The sequence below is a fragment of the Merops nubicus genome, unplaced genomic scaffold (genome assembly GCF_000691845.1).
Source record: "Merops nubicus isolate BGI_N331 unplaced genomic scaffold, ASM69184v1 scaffold12938, whole genome shotgun sequence".
In the NCBI taxonomy this organism is placed as follows: domain Eukaryota; kingdom Metazoa; phylum Chordata; class Aves; order Coraciiformes; family Meropidae; genus Merops; species Merops nubicus.
Window position 1 is genome coordinate 55716 of NW_008626412.1, and position 12920 is coordinate 68635.

The following is a 12920-nucleotide window of genomic DNA, read 5'->3' on the forward strand; positions in this document are numbered from 1 at the left end:
CCTACACACAGTTCCGTGAGGAATGTGAAATCAAGCTGTTTCTCTGATAAATCTCATTTTAGAGATTGGAGTTCCTATTTTAGTTGGAAAGGTCGGAACATGTTCCAGGGGAAGCTCGGGAGAGGTTTTGGTGCCCGTTGGTGCCATCCACCTGCGGGAGGAGTGCCCTCTGGTGGGCTGAAGCTCTCGAGTGCCTCTGTGGGAGCCGTGTGAAGCTTCTCAGCTGCATGGGTTGTTCCCAAAATTCATTAATGACTTCGTATTTATCTTCCTCCTGTCTGGAGGGCATGCGAATGGTGGCATTTTTACTTTCTCAGATAAATGTGTTGTGAAATTTGTTTTATTCCTGTTTACAACCGATTTATGCTACCACCGCCATCTCCCAAGGAAATGGATCACTGGGATGTTCTGTCTCATAACCAGAGGAGGTTATTTTACCTGAAGAGGGTGCTGGGTTCTCCGTGCACGTTCTGTGGCACATCACGGCAGCGCTAACGCCTCTTGTGACCCCCGATTCCTCTGTCACTTGTACACTGGCTACAGCCATGGTCTCCCTTTGCTTTTTGGATACTGGGAAGGTGTGGTGGGGTTTGTACGGTGAGTCGCAGAAGCTAAATGTGGGATTTGACAACTGTTTTAATATAAAGCCTTGTAGTTATGCTTATGTGGCGTCACATTGAAAGTATAAATTCAAGGCTAACATAAGAAATCGTTTCCATTTTCTTAAAAAACTTGATGGCCAGTCTTGATAATTTTTTTAGATTTGCTTTCATGTAGGTGGTATTTAACAATTACATCTAGCTACAGAAATGAAAATAACAGAAAAGGCTTTATTTACTATTCTGCTCTGCATATGCAGGTAGGTGAGAATGAGAAGATACAAGGACAAAAGCTTGCACACCGTATTTACAGTTCAGCAGATTATTGGATCAGGTGCAGCACTATCCAAATACAGTGGACTGTTCCCACTCGTTAGTGGGTATTAAATTAGTTTACATTTTAGGACCTGGTATGCTTTCAACTGATGTGGTGGACTGATACCTATACATTGTTTGAAAATCCAATTTCAAATGCTAATTTGAAATGCTAAACACAATTTGCAAGTTTATTACAAACACCAGCTCATAAAATGTTAATATCTTCAAATAATTTAAAACAATGCTGTCTTTTCTTTAAGGTTTTGACAAGGGGAAGGAAGATGTGTCACAAAGTAAAGAGGATACAGGACATTCTATGTCAAAAAGCAAGGTAAGGAAAGCAGCCTCCTAATGTGCCTTAAAAACGTTAGTGTGCAAAGGAGTTCTGCATTTTTAATTTAATGCAGATGTATTTAGTTTTTTGTTGTAGATAATCATGAAGATCACTCTGCAGATTCAGCAAGAGATAAAGAATTTCTTAACGTAGTTGTCAGGATGATACTACACGAAAATCTACAGTTCAAATTAGTGAAAATAAAACTTCAAGTTCTTCCACTGTGATCTTGGGGTGGGATGTTGCCTGACCGAATGTAATGATGGATCGAGGCAAACTTCTGCTATGGAATAGAATTTTAAATCCTTTTAAGCTGTAGGTGAAGATGCTGTTCACAGAGCTGTAGCAAATCATCTTATAAACAAGTTAAGGAAACTGTAATTGGAAAAGGTTTAGTTTAATGGCTTAAACTGCCAGAGTAAAACAGTGAAGCGTAATCTGTTGTCCTGTCTGTTGCAAGGGCTTATGTGCCTCAGAATTCAAGTATAATGGCCCATTCCTTGAGGAAATGAGAGTGTGGGGGAAAGCATGCTCAGCAGAGTATTAAATTAGTTACAGTTGCTATGCATGTTGGTGCTTTCTGGTAGTCTCGATACTAGAAACAGAAAAGGAGGGGGCCAAACTAATTCGTAATCATCGTTGTGCAGTCCCAAGAAGGTTCACTGAAATGTAGTGAAAACTGAGACCATCCAAAGTGGAGCTGGGAGATGGACACTGCAGTCACCCTAACCACAGCATCTTGAGGTGACTAAACTTTAAAAAGGAAGAAAACATGAACTGCCTGAGCAACCAAAAAGACTTTTTTTTTATGTAGTGATTCCAGGACTTTTGTCTCCAGATCTGTGTTTTGTTCTAATCACAATTACTTACACAACTGGTTCGTAGTAGCATTCTTATTCAGAATAAAATGTTCTTTTCTGATGGTATTGAAGCAGTAGATACTTATGAGAGATTTGTGTAAAAAGTCATTTGAGTAGCATAGAGAAAAATCGACCATAGCTATCTTCTCCTTTCCCAAACCCTTTTAAATTTTTTAGAGTACAGTTATAAGACATTGTATAGGCTGCTCTGATGAAATCTTCTCTATTTGTTAGCACATGGTAACTCTTGGAGCGTGTGAACATTTTGGTCAGCAAAAGTGTCTGGTGTCGACGCACTGAATTTTTATCTAGAGATTTTTATATATTGAGAATGTACAATTCCAGAAAGGAAACATTTTCAAGTTTATGTCACATGAAACAGGTGCCTTTTTGTCTTCAAGACGATAAAGATTAAAGAGGGGAAGACTGCATTTTGCAAGGGGAAGGCCATGTATGGTTTGATCACTAAATGCAATAGCTAAGTTCACTTGATTCTCTTACTTAAACATTGTTACAGGATAGAGTTTAAAAGCTTTAAATTACCCAGCTGTCTGCTTTTCTGTTTTCTGCTGGGATGTCCACTGCTTTTTTACAGAGACAAAAGTGTTAACAGACCCTTAACAGATTGTCCGGGTGCAGCAGGCGTCAGCTGGTCTGTAGGGGAAGGGGGGGACCTGAGCTGGAACGAAGGGAGCTCCCAGGGGAGGTGGGGGAGATGCCTGCAGCTCTGTCCACAGCCGCCTGCTGCAGGGTTGGCACTGCAGAGCTGTCAGTCCGAGCTGGCCCTGGGCACAGGCAGACGCACCCCTCGGAGGCAGAGGGATTGCACTCAAGGTCTTGACACAAATTTTTCTGCAGTATTTCATGTGCCAGAGCCTTAAAGAGAAACGTTAAGAAGATACTAAATGATTAGGTGACTGAAATCAAAGTGACTTACAGATTACAGCAACATTTCCCTGCTTAAATGGTGTCATCAGAATTGGCAGTGGGGTGAGCAGGTTAGTTTCAGCTGATGCTGCAGTTTTGTGGGTTTTAGCATTTCAAGCTGTTGGTGTCTTAACATCTGACATGGAATCACAGAACTTTACATCTTTCACCCTACTGGGTCCTTGAGCCTCACTTGTCAGGTAGATAAAGGAATTATGCTTTACCATCCAGCTTGCATCTGACCAAAATATTGATGTTGGTCCAGAAACTGCTAAATCATTTTTGACTTGGAAATCAAGTTGTTAATATCTCTTTTAACTTGGGTTTATTTCAGACTGTTAATAATTTATTTTTGACTATCCATTTTATTTTCTCTTCCTTGTTTGTGTTTCTTGATTTGCATCTTTCCAGGGTCTTAAGTCTTTGTGTGCTTTGCTGCTACTTTTGTTTGTCTTTCTACTATTACAGATGAGACCAATATTCCTATGTCTTCTAATGTGTATTTTTCTTCATCTGTGTTTTTGCAATTACTGCATGTGGGTCTTTTATGGTTTCTTTATAATCCAAAAATAAAGTTCAGGCTAACAGAAAATAGTAAATGTCTGTCACAGATGTGGAGGTAAAGTAGCAGCCCTTCTTTCTAAATAAGGGTGGAAAATCAGTGATCATGAGACTTGCTTAGAATCTGGTACTGAGTGTACCTCACTGGGAGTTGCAGCAGGTTCTCTTAAAATGTTTTCTTCTGAATTTCAATCCCATCTACTTGGTGTGGATGTAGCACGGAGAAAGTTACTAGCTTAAAAATATACAGATCACTGATCTGTCTCAGTCTATGGGACAGGTAAATATGGAGTTTTACTTAATATCATACTAGTGAGCTTTGAAACTGAGATACTGAGAAAGTGAGGTTTTGTAACCTGTGAAAATTACTGGTTTGAAGCCTTTGTGACCTTTAGATTGCATTAGCTTTCTGTTAGCCAGTGACTGGAATATTTATGAATGTTTTCTGTAGTTTGCCTCATTATAGCTTGCGTAACGAGTTCGTTACCTCTTCTTATGTGACAGGGATAAGCATTTTTTTCTCTTCTGTTAGTACAAGTACTGCATCTCCTTAAACTTCTAGGCAGAGAAATTGAAACTTCAAGTTATATGCTTGTCTTAAAGCTAAATATTGAGTGTTAAAAACTCATCCTTAGTACAAAATGGAGAGGTTTCCTTCATTTCTCCAAGATGTATATGGAAGTTAGAGAACATTTACTTATCGCTGAAATAGTTTTGAGATAAAATTACTTTTTTCCAGTTATTGCACAGACTTTTTTGACACCAAGTAGACTCCTGTAAAATCATAATTCTGAGTTAAAGGCATCAAAGTAGGATCAAAGTTAAAGTTTTATTCCACTTGTAAATCTTTAATTTTTGTCTCTTTGGCTTGGCTTGATTGTTAAGTAATTAAGAGTGTTCAAGTGCACTGGTTTTACTGTTTCAGTAAACTTCCTCAAAACTTGCCAATTTTTTTACTCTCATTTTGTAGCATTCCAAAACAGCAATTTGATGAATAGACTTTGCATTATAGTTTGAGACTTGAAAAGACCAGCCAGAAATATTGAACAGCTTGGGCAGCAGTTTTCCTAAACTGTCCTTGATTTTTTAGAGTTTGAAAGGTTACATTGATTTTTTTTTTTCCCCTGTCCTTGCCTAGTCAAAAAAAAAAAAAAAAGAACCCAAACTATTTTGGGTCCATTAGGCTTATGTTTCAGTGCACAAGGAAAGGCAACTCTTTGTAATTTATCTGAAGTGTCTGTATGGTGGATGCCTACTCAGTGTTCTCTAACTTGCAGTAGGAATGACATAACTCTGAGACAGACTTTTTTTAAGACTACTTTTTTTTTTTTTAAGAGCTTTGTATCTCATTCCCTGTATTTTGATGGCTCCAGTTCCATTTCAACTACTAGGCAACAGGTACCAAGGAATAAACTTTGAACATTACAGGCTGTGTGGAGAGGCAGGAAAGAGAAATCATGTGGTGCTGAGGCAGCATATTGTGCTGCTGTGAGCAAGGACTTGGGTTTCATCAAACCCAAGTCTCATTCCCCTGTCTATCACCACTGTGAGCTTCTTCAAGATGACTTGTGAAGTCATCAGAGCATGGTATTAGGGAGGAAGGAGCAGAACGGGTGCCGTTAGTGGTCACTTGTACTCTGACTTACATAGCACTGCATCTGAGATTGAAGAGGCTGTTTTCCTTCATGGGCCATGGGGTAAGTGCCTGTATAGCAATCCATGTGAAGGAGCTGTCAAGTTATGAATGAAGACATTGAGATTAGTATATCCTGGGAATGACTTCTGTGTTTAAACACCAGGAGTCTCCTAAAATCTCTCCCTGCTAAAATAATACCAAACTAGTTGAGACCATGACATACCAAGTAAGAGGCTAACATGGGCTAAATATTTACTGTATGTTGTTCATCTTTTTCCGGAGGAATCTCAGACTTCTCTTCCATAAAACCCTTATGAAAAAAAGACTCCATAAACAAGTGGTGAACAGCTCATGTTACAAGTTGTGGTTGGTTTGTTTTAGTTTTGCGTTGTTTGGTTTTTTTCAGTGTGAGAAACACTAGAGAAATGAGTGGGAAGGGGAACCTTATAAATGTAACTGTATACTTCAAACACTCTCTAAAGTGCCAACAACAGTAATACATTCTTGTAATTTTTTATTATGCATTTTGTGGATTTCAGTCTGAATCCAAGCTTTTCAATGGCTCTGAGAAGGACATCTCTTTATCTTCAAGCAAGCTTACGAAAAAAGAATCTCTCAAGGTGAATTAATTTCCAAGTAACTCCTCAGAGACAATTAATGCAGCTGCGTACTTTATCGTATTCTCTAACGATATGGCATAAAAATGCCAAGTAGTGAGAAGACCTGTGGAATATTTAGGTATTATGAGAAGTTGCAGTGTTGATTCTCTTCAAATCTTATTGTATTGTTACTTAAGCATGGGCTTCTATAATGTGGTCTTTAGGATGACACAAGATTGTAGGATAACTCAGAAGATTATAGGATAATTCAGGTTGAGAGAGACCTCAGGACATCTACATGCAATGAAATGACAAATTGAATTATCAAAACTACAATCTGCATGCAGTATCCTTTTCTATTGCTTTCTTCCCCCTGTGTTGTAGCAAGACCAATTTCCACTGTTTGGAAGATATCAGAGACGTAAAATTCTTTGTCCCTAACAGAGGGAGCTACAGATTTCTACTGGGAAAGGGAAATAATTGGTGCATAAAGATTGCTGATCAGATAATGCACCTGTAAATCTGAATCTAGCCCAAATTTAGTTTTGTACTTGACACTGGGAAAGGAAGCAGGGGAGGAGGTATGTTTATTTGCCTGTTTTTCCCCCTGTGATTCTAACAGGAGTTTCAAAGTCCTCAGTCTTAAAAGCAAATTGCAGAAGAATCTGAAATTGGTTACCTCATAGCTGTTTTTGAAATGGAGCACAAAATAGTTGTTCACTCCAAGTCAAGTACTGCGTTTTAAAGCTAGTTCTTTGTGTCTGTATTGCAAATTTATTTTAGCAGGTTTTTTCTCAGCTTGTATTGGTAGATGCCTTTTGTGTTCTGATTACTGGCTTATGGCTATGGCATCGTAATTATTTTTTTTTTATTATTTACAGGTTCAAAAGAAAAATTACAGAGAAGAAAAAAAGAGAGCTACAAAAGAATTACTTAGCACCATCACAGACCCATCAGTTATTGTTATGGCTGACTGGTTGAAGGTCAGAATCCAAGTGTGAGACCCAAGTTGAAGATGTACCAGCTGCCGTGGCTTTCTGACCAGAATAGAAAAGGCTCAATTGTTTACTTGCTGTTAATGTTCTTCTACAAGCACAGCAGCCACTAATTGCATCCCAGGATATCTTGTGCTCAAATCCTAGGGGAATAATAGAGGAAACTAGCTCCCACTTACTGCAGTCACCATAGGCACATGCATCTTGTGTTTATAGCCATTTGCTTTAGATGAGTTGGCTCTACAATTCTTATTTTATCCTTTTTATTTTACACTTTGCACTGAAGCTCTGCTACTTCTGTAACAATAGGGAAAATTATTCAGTCATATTAGATATTTGGATACAGATTTATTTGTGTATTGCTGGTAACTTTTGTCTCAAGAGATAGCTGCCCTCTAATACTGTACAAAAGGTGAGGAATTAATTCCTCAAAGACAGCAATCAGTGTCATCAGCAGTAGTGTAGTTTGTGTATTTGTATATAGTTCCTTGGAAATTGTAAATATAATCCTTGGAAATTGTAAAAGAAAAAAATCTTTTACCTGTTCTTATAGTCGGCTCCAAACAATATCTTGTCTGAAAAAGTTTCTCCAGTTTTTGCAAAAATCAATCTAAATGGTCTAAAACATTGCTCAGAGCTCAAGTTGGCATTCAGTCCTACGGGCATGGAAGTAATTAGAATCCAGACTTGACAGAATCAATGTAAGCAGTCTAATCAGATGTGCAAATTCAGGCACTTGAAAGGATCTTGTTTTTCACTTGTGGGTTGAAACTAACAGCTGTTCTAAGGGGTTTTACTTAAGAAATCCAAGTACCTCTAAGTTATTTTGTGAATATTCTATTTTTCTTGTCAGATGTCTACCCTGTTTTCAGAGAAGCTGTGCTTCCAAATATTATCCTCTTTTCATGCTCGTGTTATGTGTTCCAGATAGGAAAATTAATGAAGGTTGCAGGTGAATTTTCCTGCTTCCCATGTCTGGACGTTTGTATACGCATTTGTAGAATAAGCATTCATCAAGAAAAAAGAGAAGAGTGAGCACTGAAATTGTACCTTTTTATTGTCTTTGATAAACCTGATAAAACTTTGCTTGAAGTGAAAACTAACAAATAATTTCCTTTTCAATTTTCAATTTAAGGGGAATGGTTTTGGTTTTTGCTTCACTGAGAGATAACTAACTATTTATCTTCTAGATTCGTGGTACCTTGAAAAGCTGGACCAAACTGTGGTGTGTACTGAAACCAGGAGTGTTGCTTGTTTACAAAACCCCCAAAAATGGCCAGTGGGTAGGAACAGTGCTCCTGAACGCTTGTGAACTCATTGAGAGGCCTTCTAAAAAAGATGGCTTTTGTTTCAAACTTTTTCATCCTTTGGAGCAGTCCATATGGGCTATAAAGGTTAGTAGTAGCACATATGTTTCTTAACAGATGACTAGCATTAGCCAGTTATAGGCAAAGACAACTTTAATGAAAAGCTGAATTTTATTTTCTCTTATAGCTTTAATAGTTTGTTTATTCTGAATATAAGCCTCCAACATCTAGTCTTCTTTATCACAAACAGTATTTGATTTATGCTGCTCTGTCTACTTAGGTAGTTTCAGAAGTGTGGTATGCAGGGAGATGCCATTAAAGAGGTTAATGCCATCACTGGCAATGATGTAAGCAGAAGGACTGAGTGTATCATGTTGTATTTTACATCAATTGAATCTCAGAAATTAAGGAGAGAAGTGATTTGCTAAAATGAGTTGAGATGTGCCATGAGTATTTCTTAGCTTCCAGCCCTATATTCATATAATAAAATGTCAGCCTAGCTCAATTTGCTTATAAGAGTAGAAATTCAAATTAATTCACTGAGCAATAGTAGCTTATATTGCAACTTGCTAGACAACTGTGTTCCTTTTTGACTAGAGTTTTAGAAAGATGTTTTCCTACAGTTCTGGTGTCTGTTTGCTTTGTCATACATGGCGTAATATTGTGAGCAGCTCTTACCTGTAAGTGGTGAGAAGCACAGTGAGTTCTGCACAGCAAAGGTTTATTTCAGTTTCTCATAAGGATCTTCCATGTTTGCTATCACTCACTGCTTATGCTCTAGTAAGCAAACTATTGTAGTCCTTGTTTTGTGTTTGCATATGGAGAGGGGGTGGGGAAGCACAACACAAGTGAACATATTTACCTCCCAAAATGGCATCTTGCTTTATATGAAATTACTGTACAATATTAGGAAGCTTGTCATGATAAGTTAATTATGTCCTCTGCAGCACACGTTAAGATAGCTAATAACTGTGCGATTGTGTCTTCTGAATCTTAAATTGCTAGAGATACACTGTCATATCTGTAGAATACACTGCATTGATTTTTGTCTTCTTTATCTCAGACTGGGAAGTCAGTCAGCTAGTGTAATTCCTGATGTTTGTTTGGGTTCTTTCTGAATTGTTGTCATTATCAATGCTATCTAAATTTACCAAACTTGGATCAAATCTTTGGTAGTTGCTTTTGAATGATTTTATTTTAGTATTGCTTGGGAGGTCTTTTCACTAATTAGTGGTCATCTCACATTTGCAGAACACAAACTTTATATCCTTTTTCAAAACTGCAGGGTTTGGTGTTCATGTGCTTTATTTATGAACGTGTATACATACACTGCAAAGTGGTGGCCTGTCTACAGAAGATCACAAATCAGTCTTATATTTCTTTATTGCTTGGCAATGAGAAATGGATTTGTTTGTTTTTTTAACTAGATATTTAGAATTTAGAGGACATGCCCCACCAGATTTTTACTTTTTTAAGGTAGGTCACATTTTGAACCTGAACAAGTTGATATTGTCCATTCTAAATGTGCTGAGAGCTGGAGTTGCGTTTGTTCATTTTGGTATGGCTATTTGCAGTTGAGAATTACTGGATTTAATTAGTTGAAAGGCCTTGAATTTTGAAACCGTTTTCTGCCATGTTTACCTTGTCAATTATAACACCCTAGTTACGGATTTATTATCATGAGGCAAATTTTTCTTAAGTGTAATAGCAATTGACTGATTTACAGAGTAGATTTACAAGAAGGAGCCTGAAGTCTAAGGCAAAGTGAGCTTTGTTTGCAGTTAGGGCAGGAAGATGACATTGCAAGAAACATTTACACAGGTCTAAGTACTGCAGGAGATTTTCTCACTTGAACACACTTACTGTACTGTAACCTCCTGGCAGGCTGCAAATTCTCTTCTGCAGTAGTTTGTGGCCAGTCACCTGAAGCCTGCTGCTGTGGTCTTTGATGTTCCTCCTGCACTCTGAGGTAGCCAATGCACTGCACCTTCTTCTGTCTTCCTCCTGTGCCCGTCCTGGCGCCATTTCAGGTCGCTCAACTTAGTCACTAGAAAAGTTGCTGCAAACAACTTTTCATTAATAAATTTAGTCAGGTGTAACTGCTTAACATTTTTTATTGCTTTCTCTGAATCTTCATGGCATTTGAGTCTTATTGGCATGAATATTCTGTAGAAAGTAAACTTCAAAGCTTTTTCTTTTTAATGTAGTGGAATTTTTAACTTGCCCATTACCTTGATTGGAGTGGTTCTACCATCATTCTGTCAGGAACAGAGAAAGTTCAAATAAAGTCGCCTAACAAATGGAAACCAATGTCTGTCTTGTACAGAACAATAACATAATGAAAATTGATTTTTGAATCCATAGTTGGTAATAGCAAAGAAAAATGTCCAGTGCTTTTGGAACAGTAATCAGTTACAGGAAATCAAGATCCACAAGCAGTTATTCCAAAGTAAGCCAACCTACTGAAATGTTTGCTGGAAATTATTCGGTCAGTTTTGATCAGTGTGTTGTGAAAACACCAGGGGACTATAGATTCCTTGCATTAAGAAAAATCAAAACAAAACACCAAAACCATGCTCCATTTCAAAATTTTACTTGTTTGGTATAGAGTAAAGGAGCGTACCCTGGATGCCCACGGTATAATCCTGAAGGGGAGATCTCATGGGGAGAGATCTACCCTTAGTCTGCATCCTGTGACCCAAGAGTTTTGAGGACTTGTGGCGGCCGAGGCCTTTGCACAGTGGTGATGCACCATGCTGTTGTCCTTTCTCCTCAGCACCCCAGCACCTCTCCCACCCCTGCCTCTGTGTTCTCCCCTCCCCAAGGGCCTGGTGAGATCAAGACCTCTTCCCTGCCTGCCCACCCACAGGGCGTGGAGTGCTCATGCATGGGATTGTCCCTTCTGTTTCTGGGGAGTAACCCCTGGTTACCTGGTAACCCTTAGTCCCCCTGCTGCTGCTTTACCAGTCACCTTTGTTAGGTGCACCTTTCTACTCGCTCGGAGGGTAACTGAGGTTTAGGATCTTGTTTTCTAACACTCAAATTGCTGTTACTGACTATTCAGGAGTTTCTGAACATCATTTACACCAGCACTAGCTTGCTTGTATTGGTATTTTAAGTGTCACCAAGACTCCTCGTTACCTGCCTCTCACCCTCAGAAATGTTCTGGCTGTTTCATTTGCTTGCTTCTAAAATATCTGCCTTTATCTGCTTTTGCTGAAGACTTCTGCTGCCTTTCCAGTTCTTTCTTCTAAGCCTTGTACTGGCTTTTCATCAGGCTTCTCTGGGGGAAATCAGTCAAGACCGAAATGTGTTAACACATCAGTTAGGCAGGTTTAACCCAGCTTTCAATGACAGCTTCAAGTATGTTTAATACAGCCCTCTTTGCCTATCAGTTGTCTTAAAGTTACCATAGTTAAAACTTTTTTGAAGGGTCTATGAAATGGTTGTTTAGCATTTTATTCCAAAATGAAGCTTGACAGAAATGGAAAGGTCTTTTGGATTTTTTTTTTTTAAATTTGGAATGTAAAGAACTACACAGTGAAAATTAAACTTTGGCATTTGAGATCCTCTGCATGTCTTTTGGTTGAACATAATATCACGTTGTCCTGCTGATACCCTTTATAGAGACACTTAAGCATCTAAATGTCTTTAATGGCCTGGGCACCATCTTGTCTTTTGATTCTTATTTAAATGCCGATTATACAGTTAGGCACCTAAATATGTTGTGGAGTTGGCTACTGGATGAGTAGAAAGGTTGAAGGGGAGGAAGGAAGGGAGAGAGGATAAAATTGTTTCCACAGCAATCCATAATGTTTGGGTAAAAGTTATTTCCATTTAAGTATCAATTGACTCATCTGTCTTCTGAAGAGGCAAAAGTCATGCAGTTCTGGAGTGTAGGATGCTGCTGAGACACCAAACACACGGTCATGTAAAATAAGCATGAGGTGGATCACTGAAGAGGGCCTCTCATTCTCTCCAAGTGTTCAGCTTGCTCTCGTGTCTCTGTTCTATGAACCATGGCATCCTTGTAGGAATTGAGAGGATCCCCATCAAGAATTAATGGGGCTGAAGAGGGAAGACCCAGTTGCTGTACAAATATGGGGTCTTATACTTGGCAGCATTTGTTGTCTGTAAGGTGGCTTATGAGAGCAAATTTACATGTCTTTTGTTTTGCTTGTTCTCAATCTTACGTCTTTGGCTGAAGTATTGAGCTAAAGAGGAATAGCTTGTCCCCTGTGATTTTGCTACACCCATCTGCAGGAATCCCCAGAGGGTGACTTTTCTGTGGCATTCCTTTTGATGCTTTTGTCGTCTTGCTATAAGTAGCATCAGCAGAGCATTTCCAACTTACTATGCCAAGTCTGAATTACCAAAAAAAAACCCCACCAAAAATTATTTGAATCCCAAAGACCGTTCATTTTAAAGTGGGGTTGGACTGGGAGCTGTGCTTAGAATGAAATCTTTGGAGAAGAAACCCAGTAAAAGAGGGCTGTCCATCTTTCCATTCATGTCTTCATTAGATGTTGCTGAGTGAGAGTAAATAGCCCTGCAGTGTGTCAGCTTATTATTACATTGAATGGTAAATGGTAAAACAATTAAAATATCTGATGCTGTTGCTTGTTTTGTGTATTTCAAGGGTCCCAAAGGTGAAGCAGTCGGTTCTATAACTCAGCCATTGCCCAGCAGTTATTTGATCATCCGAGCCGCTTCAGAATCAGATGGTAAATAGCTACTTAAGTGTTTTTTTCTGCAGTGACAACAGATAGTTACTAGAAATAGAT

At 38.7% G+C, this 12920-nt stretch overlaps 1 protein-coding gene across 1 annotated transcript in view; it reads left to right on the forward strand.

Annotated features, from left to right (window-relative positions):
• Positions 1-12920, forward strand: part of OSBPL8 (oxysterol binding protein-like 8) — a 58063-nt gene that overhangs the window by 26803 nt on the left and 18340 nt on the right. The window contains exons 4-8 of the mRNA XM_008945997.1: positions 1178-1248; positions 5775-5855; positions 6716-6817; positions 8020-8223; positions 12776-12860. Of these exons, the coding sequence (XP_008944245.1) occupies positions 1178-1248; positions 5775-5855; positions 6716-6817; positions 8020-8223; positions 12776-12860 (543 nt within the window). The remainder of the gene's footprint in view (positions 1-1177; positions 1249-5774; positions 5856-6715; positions 6818-8019; positions 8224-12775; positions 12861-12920) is intronic.